Source organism: Tinamus guttatus, unplaced genomic scaffold, assembly GCF_059628265.1.
Source record: "Tinamus guttatus ecotype Peru unplaced genomic scaffold, ASM5962826v1 Tinamus_guttatus_pri_ptg000047l, whole genome shotgun sequence".
In the NCBI taxonomy this organism is placed as follows: Eukaryota; Metazoa; Chordata; class Aves; order Tinamiformes; family Tinamidae; genus Tinamus; species Tinamus guttatus.
Window position 1 is genome coordinate 2,116,056 of NW_028288581.1, and position 8,430 is coordinate 2,124,485.

General features: G+C 39.7%; 1 protein-coding gene across 1 annotated transcript; it reads left to right on the top strand.

The window, feature by feature from the left end:
- Nucleotides 1-7,661, top strand: TEX29 (testis expressed 29). The gene is made up of 4 exons (XM_088538401.1): nt 1-169; nt 3,179-3,289; nt 5,853-5,922; nt 7,344-7,661. The coding sequence occupies exons 1-4, from the start codon at nt 10-12 to the stop codon at nt 7,570-7,572; spliced, it is 570 nt and encodes a 189-aa protein (XP_088394527.1). The 5' UTR covers nt 1-9; the 3' UTR covers nt 7,573-7,661.
- The last annotated feature ends 769 nt before the right edge of the window (nt 7,662-8,430 follow it).

Below are 8,430 nucleotides of genomic sequence, written 5' to 3' on the forward strand. Positions count from 1 at the left end.
ATACCTGCCATGACTGATCGCTTCCTTGTAGGGTGTTTCCTTATAGCGTGCGTTCTTCCCGTCGTGCACGTGAACTTCTCTCCGGGGCCAGGCAACGGGGTAAAATCCGAAGCCTTTGTTAGTTTTCTGCTGAGAAGATCTTCAAATTTTCTGCAGAGCGGGTTTGCAGGTAAGAAGGGAAAGCAGTGAAGCAGTTTAATCTGTGTGTGTGAGAATTTTGCAGGCATCACATGCACATCACATTATATTCAGCTGCTCAACAAGTCATTACTTGATTTCTAGCCAAAAATATGCTAATGTGGGGCTGCTCCACCTGTTGCCTTCACTGTATCTTGCTGTATTTGGACCAACCACAATGAAGTGACATTCTGATTTACAGGACCCTCTTGATCCATGAGGTATCAGTACACAACCCGTGAAATGACTAATAACAGCCTAGAAACAAAACAGAACTCCGGGTATCACATCTCTTCCTTAGCCCATGTTTTGTGTGGGATTGATCTCTGGAAGTGCTACCTATACGGGTATAAAAAGCAAAGGAAGGGATATTTGAGGAAGTGGAATGGATTGGTTAAACATAGCAATTTGCCGCAGGTGAGGGAGTCAGACAGGTAGATATTTGCCTCTCACAACACACCCCAAAACAGCTGGGGTTGTGCAGTTGAGAGCAACTTGAAGCTCTCAGCCAGAATTGAATGGCTGATGTCCCTGGCGAGTTGTGTGGTGTTCTTGTTTGTATGTAGGAGCAAAACACCTCTAGTGAAAATATCTCCTTTGGTTTTACATGGAATATGAAGAAGGAATGATATACTTCCAAGTGAGGTCACATCTTAGGAAAAAAGCATGTTCATTTAGAGAGAATTCTGAAATGTAAGCAGTCAATGTCACGCTTCACAGCAAACTGTAGATACTGTAAAAGCATCATGACGCTAGTTTAAAGTGTGTTAAATCAATAACCAAAATTCAAAAGTGTAGAGGTACAGTTCAGTGCTGTACTTGTCCAAGAAACATAAAATAGGGGAAGAGTTTTGGTGAACCCAACGACTTCTGAAATCCAGGGCAATTTATTAAGTTTCGGAAAACTACAAACAAATAAGGTCTACAGGACAGCTCAGCCCATTCATTTATTGTATTTCACTGTACGAGATCTTGTACTGTAAGGAGATTGTGTGGTTTAATAATCATGTGTAATGCATTTTTCTGTACAAAAAAATTTATGGAAAGATAAGGCTATATCCAGAAGCGAGCATCATAAATGCAAGGTTCACTCTGCGTCAAACAATCCTGACAAAAGCCATGAGTAACCACGGTGGAAGAGCACAGGCTGAGGGAGTTGGAGAAGAGCCACCCTCTCTCCTCCTGTTAATGCCAACCCTGAAGTCACGTGTGTTGTGTCCAAATTGGACAACGATCCCTGGGCATTGTCCTGAAGCCAGAGAGAACTGAGCCTGGATGAACTCTGAAAATAACTGAATTTACTCCTAGATGTGTGCATCCTATGAAGCACTGATGAATGTCATTTAGCAATGGTTCTGTAAGCACATGCAGTGAAGAGGTGACTCCAAGTGTGGAATAGCACTAACCATTATAATAATTCACTCATTTTGCTACAGAGTGCACAGGAGTAGTGGCCAATGCGAACCTTTGCTTAGGTTTGCCAGAGACAGTTATCTGGTTTCAGAGATGTAATGTCTATATTGCGTGTCTGTATTGGAAGTAGAGGTGTGATTGTAGAACTGAGGAACTAATTCAACCACCTCATCATCTTAGCCTGAGTGTCGGTGGTAGGATTACCTGCAGCAGTATAGACCTTGAGACAGCTACATGTTAAAGTTAATTCTGAGGTCAAAGGGACCTCAGAAGCTCTCTAGTCTAAGATCCTGCTCAGAGCGGGAATTCAAAACAAGTTGCTTGGGGCTTTGTCCAGTCTTAAGAATCTGCAAGGATGGGGCACTTGGCAGAGAGCCCAGTGGGCTGGAATTGCTGATGCTGCCAAAGGAACGTCCCTCAAAGCAGAAGGGTCACAGGTTGGTTGGGCAGGTTTCCAAAGCTGCAGCATAGCTGGCTTGGGTCCTGCCTCAAATAATAAAATGGTGCTCTGTGCAGCCAGCTGCTTGCCATATTCTTCATATGCTTCTAACTCAGCACCATAGCACATTTTCCATTACTACAGTTACATCCTGTACTGCAGCATAAATGTATCTTGAGACTGTGGTGCCTATATTTATGTCTATATTTTTTAATATACCAAGTGATATGGTACAATGGAAACAGTCAATATAGTGCTGTTCTGAAGCTGAAGTTCCTGGAGGACTCCTGTACCAGTGATGTCTGAAATTGGGAATGGTTTTCCCTTTTTTTCTCAGGGATTAAGTGGGGTAGGTACAGAGCTCAGTTCAGTCCTGGACCACAGACAGTTCCACAGATGTAGCTGCCTATTGACTTCTGTCGGAAAATAAAAAAATGATCTTTTAATTTATAAGTGTTTATGTTTCCACTGACAGTAGCTTTGCATCTGAGAATTGTCATACTGTGAATTCAGCACGTTTTTTTGTTGTCACAGTGTCTTGTGTGACTCAATGTGTCTGTGGATAATTTTCTCCTAATTTCATTTTTTTATTATTTTTATTCATATTTTTATTCATTTTAGTTTTAATTATTTTGTATTCCATTATTTTAAATTATATATGTATTTTAAAAGTCTTGATGGTCAGTCACAGAACTGGTGCATTTCCTTAATCTTCTCCTTTAGAATGAACTCATTATCTTCCATTCTGTCAAAATGGGAGTAAAAAAAAATCTATTCTGTTACACAGACTTGAAATCCTAAAATCCTCTGATTTGAATAATTTTAATTTGTAATGCATTTATATATGAAATAATTACATGTTGCAGATTGAATCTCAAAATGTCTACTATATTCATTTTGTCTTGTATTCTGCTAGACTCCTCAGATTGGCCTCAGCAAGGTTCTTCTCATGGATATACCATGGCTTAAAGATTGTGATACTGAATAGTCAATTCTGCCTTTATTTTGTTTCCCTCCAGCTCTAATTTATTCCAAATTTGCATCAGAGTCCATTTCCAGTGAGTGTGAAGATAATGCAGCTACTTTCAATGGATCTAAATGAAAGTTAATGTTAATTTAACTGTTTTAATTTTCTTCCTTTTTTAATAGGTTGTGAACTTCCTCTTTATGAAACATGCCATCAAAACGTGTCAAGAAAACAGTGTTCTGCCATAGGCTGCTGCTTCCATAAGCAAACTTGCTATAGGAAAGCTGTGCCAAGTGAGTATTTTGAAAAATAAGACAACGCTGCTCAAATCTGAGATTTTTGCTGCTAATTTGTAGTTAACTTCTATTCATTCACCGTGCTTGTGGTGTTCATGTCTGCGCCTGAAGAAGTCTTGCATAGTCTTTCCATTGTTTGCTTTCGAAGGTGGTTAATGCCCTTCCAGCCCTGAGTTTACCTGTGGTGACCAGCATCACACTGTGGACACTAAATGAACCAAGAGGGCTTTCGTTAGCCATGAGGTTCCTCTGGGAGGAGACTTTGCAGGAACACTGACTCCAACTAAAATGTACTTTAAAGTTAATATTTAAAATAACTAATTAAAACTTATTAAAATAACTAAGGGCAAATAACGTGATGAGGAGAGACTATGGATGTTAATCATTGAGAAATAAGCTCATCAGGAGGCAGCTAAAGACTGATGAGTGCTTCAGCTTCTCTAGAGATTTGGCTTGTGTCCATAAGTTAATTTACATTTGCCTTTCAGGGGGCTGTTTTCAGCTCCCTGTGACAGAACCACAGGAGAAGCAGGAAACATATTAGACAAAAGAACAGGATCTTTATGAATAAGGGAGTAGAAATTAATATGCTCAGAAAAGTTGTGAGGCAGGGATTGTGAACGTGTAGCACAAACATGTTTTCTCCATGGGGGAGAGAGAAATTTGCAAGCGAGAAGCTTCGAAGAGGGGAGGTGATAGGAACAGTTTTCCTTTTGACTGCTTCTATAAGTGTGCAGAATGCACATAACATAGATCTATATTTATGCAATTCTACGACACTTGAAATGGTGTCTTCTGAAAATCCTGCGCTAAAAACATCCAGAGAACAGTTATTCATCTGAAAAGCCTCGCTGGATTGATTGAACAGGAGAAAATTAAACCAGATCAACTTGAAAAGCTTGGATGAATAATAATAACTGTGAAGAATAAAAACTGGTGTAATGCCATAAATAGAAAAGGATTAAAGACAATTATATTAAAAAGAAGACAATATCTATATGGGAGTGGGTAATAGGATAAAATGAAACTCAGAAAATGGAAAAGTTATGACCTCTGATTCTTCAGCCTGAAGGCCTATGTAGGTGAGGGAGTTAGTTCAGCAGCTTTTACTTCCAGCAGTAGCAGACAGAGTGAACTGCACGGTTTGTTTTCATCTTCAGGTCATAACATTATAAGCTTCCCTACTGACTTGCTCCTCATTACTTTTTATTCCTAAGAAATTCTCATTTTTTTTTCTTGTCAAACACACGTTTGATGCATGTATGCCTGCTTCAGCGCCCTCTTCTGAGTACTGGGTTATTTCACATAGTGTAGAAATTCCTTCCCTACGTTTCCCCATTTACCCAATGTAGTCCTAGTGGGTTCATCCCGAGTGCAGAGAAGATCGAGCGTGTGGTGTTGCTTCTGCTGGCACAAGGCAGCTTTAACTTGAACTCAGTAGGGTTTTGCTGAAAGAAACATCCTGCTGAGAAATGGGTATTGTTCTTCATACAACCACATTTGCCAAGAAAATGTTGCTTCATCAGGGCTGCTGGAAGCTTCAAATCTCCATCAGATTGGTTGAATAGTTTTAGCCAAAACAGACAAAAATGTCTAACATCTTGGAGTGCTTCCTTCAAATGACCCCATAGTGAAACACCAGCGTATTTCAGGTTCAGCTCACGGAGCTGTGTGAGTGCTGTCCATGCAGCCAGGATTGCAGTGGCAATGGCTGCAGCCTCTCCTCGTCTCCCTTCCTGTGTGACAACCCAGTGACTGGGAATTTGCCTGCTGATGTGGGAAGCAGGCTTCAAAACTCCCTAGCCCCAGTGCAAGTGGGTCTGTAAAGCAGGTACAGGAATCTTGGGATATTTCTCCTTGAGCGCATGTAGACGTAGAACACTTCTTATTTATTTATTTATTTTTTAAACACTAGTACAAAGGTATTTAGGTACTTAATTGTCCTTGGGGTAAATGAGATGTGTTCCTTGGCAGCTTTGTGAATGTTGCCCAGCCATCTATCTCCAGCATTTTAAAAATTTGGGTTTTAAGGGTCATGGTAGGTAGGAAAACAGTACCACTACCACTGATAATGATATATTTAGGGCTGTTTCTACATAAGATTGTAGCTTTTAGTATACGCTTTTCATGATTTTCTCCTTAATGAGGAAGGCTAAAAATGCATGATGTGGAAAGAGTTTGAAAGTAAAATTATCACTCAAATCATAAGCAAAATGTAGAATCTTACAAGAGCTGAAAGCATAATTTCTCTCTTTATCTACCTCTGTGTATATCCCAGATATCACAATCTCTTTTTAACTTTTAAGAGTCAAAGGTGGAGAGCAGACTCTTCCTTTGAGGATCACTGAAGAGCTACACTACTCATATCTAATTTTCCAAGACACAGCATGTGCTGGCACAGAAAAGCTGATCCTATATAATCTGATATTGACCATGTCACATGAAATGTGTGCCGTCTGTGCCACAACTGTATGTAATCTAAAGTATACTTCCATCCTTATTTAAAGGAGGAAAAGTTCTGTTCAGGAGGTGTAGATGACAAAGTACAATTGTTTTTCAGCCTATGTGAGAGTATTCATCATCTTGATACTGCTTGTCCTGATATCCTTCACTTTATTTGAGTTCTACAGGTGAGTGCTTTTACTCTATAAAGGCAATTTCATTCTATTTGCTCTGACAAAATGGAATTAATATAATCTATAACCCGATTTCAAATTTACAGGGGCTTTCATAGATAATGATTTTTTTTTCCTGGACACCTTTGTGCTACGTGCCTGGGGAATACAAAATGAATGTAGGCAAAGAGAATTATCTATGTAATAAACCACAGCAAAGCTCTCCTGAACATCCTGCCCTGTAAGCATGGATGGTGATCTGATGTGACAAAGTCCGTTCAGCTGTGGAAAACTGATGACAGGCTGATTAAAACTCTATCCCACTGAAGAGAGGGATAGAGAAGAGTGCCATATACTTCACTGTGCTTAGAACAGCACTGGCATTAATGAGAAAATAATAAGTGATATTAGATCACTTTTTACTGGTTATTCTAAAAGCCCTGACAAAGTGAACCAAAGGTCTTAGAACCAACATAATGAAGATGGTGAGCGGAGTAGCTACATGCAAATAAACCTTAAGAAATATAGAAAGTCTAAGGAAAGGCACCTGAGAACTATCCTGACTTTAAGTGGTTACAGGTAAGTGTTTTAGCCATATTGAAATGCTACGGATAGTTTGAGAAGAGATTTAGCCATCTCTCTCTAGTGTTTCTGATGAGATCCATGAAGTGAGACTGTGATTCAGTCTGGCAGACGTGTACATTTCCACAGAAGGGGGCCATATCCATCTATTTAATGGCCAGACCTCTTTGCATGGAAAAGATTAATCATCCAGAGCCTGGATAGGTGAAGTGGAGGTTTATGCTCTGATCCAAGCTTGCTGGTAACCTTAAACAAGCAACTTCATTTCTCTTACTGCAATTTTCCATGTATAAATTATCTAAGAGGGAGCCATATATGATAGTCTCAGGAACATTTGTGGGAATTAGGATTTTGTCAGGATGTGACACACGCAGTCACCTAGATGGAAAGAGTCGGAGAAGAGCCATAATGCCTAGAGAATGAATGTTAATTCATGGAAGCCTGCACTCCTCATGTTTGTAAAACATCAGATCTAGAACACGGGGTGTTTGTGGGCTGGCTTCAGTTACATGGGCATTTATTGCACTGAGCCTATTAAAAACAAAACAAAACAAAACAAAAAACCAAACAAACAAGAAAACAGGCTCTGCCTTGTCCACAGTGGTAGAAACAAGGATTTAGCTTGGGCTATACCCATGGACATTGAATGAGTAAAATGTCAGTCAAGAGATATTTTCAAGAAACTGTAAAGGAACTTAAATGCTTTGTGTTCCTAATGAAGATAATTTAGTTGCCTAATTTAAGTCACTTAAATGCTGAAGAGATAGATGGACCTTAGCTTCTCTTTTTTTTTTTTTTTCTCTGCTGGGGTTAATCTGGAATACTAGAGCATTTTAATTGGTTGTCATGCTTTAATTTAGCTATATTGTAGAGAAACACAGAAGGAACACCGCAAGACATCTGAAAAATGGATCAGAACTGAATCTTGATGACTGCGATCCTAATGAAACACGTAAGGAGAACCAGGAGGGAATATTACCTTTAATGACTCAGAAAAAAAGGTCATGTTTTACTACACTAAGCATATTTTGGATGACCTATAAAGAGTGTTTTAATATAAACTTTATGAACAGGGGGCATTAAGTAGGTGGAAGAGGAGAAACAAAATCTAATATGAAATGTTCCTCCAAGAGGAAACATGTAAATGCTGACTTGTCTGGAAATAAACAAAATACCAGTATGGGAAAATGATCTGTATGGTTGGATGAAGTTATATGAGATAACCTGAGCCCATATAATAGCTTGAAACTGCTGGAAGGGTATTCTTGATTGTCTTTTTTGATCCCACCTTCATCTTTCCTCTTCCAGCTATTCTTCCTTATTTGGAGGAACAAAAAATTAATCCAGGAAAAAAAAATTGAGATCTAGTGAATCTTGCTTGGGTCTGGTGAAATGCTGGAGTGGACATGAGAGAGGGGAGAGTGTTGGGAGAAGTGGGAGAAAGAAATGAGTGAGCACAGGCAGTGGCAACCTGTGTTAGACCAGCAAAACCATCTCTGTGAAATGTAACCTTGTGCATGCAAATAAGTCAAGCCTGCCTCTGCCCCGAACCTTCCTTTTCTGTTACAGATATGACTATATACAGGTTGTGGCTTCTGTGGCTTCTCTATAGTTCTTCTAAAGCCAGAGTGAAATTTTGCACGGCTGTGAGTTTGGGTGCTCGCACATATGCTTCCTCATGAAACTCGCAGAAATCCTACACAGATTGTGCATGATTCAAGCCATTTTAGATAGACCAGATAGGATCCATATTTCAATAACGGAATTCTTGTGTGGTTCAGCTGCGGTTAGGTTAACACATCTTTGTGTGTTTTAAGTATCTAAGCTCTCCTGACAGCAAGTCAATATGGTCTGTGGAGCCTAGAAAGCTGCCCAGCCCTTTGACCTCTTTAGAGGATCTCTTCGGCTGAATCTTGCTCTGGGCTCCGGTTATGCTGATAA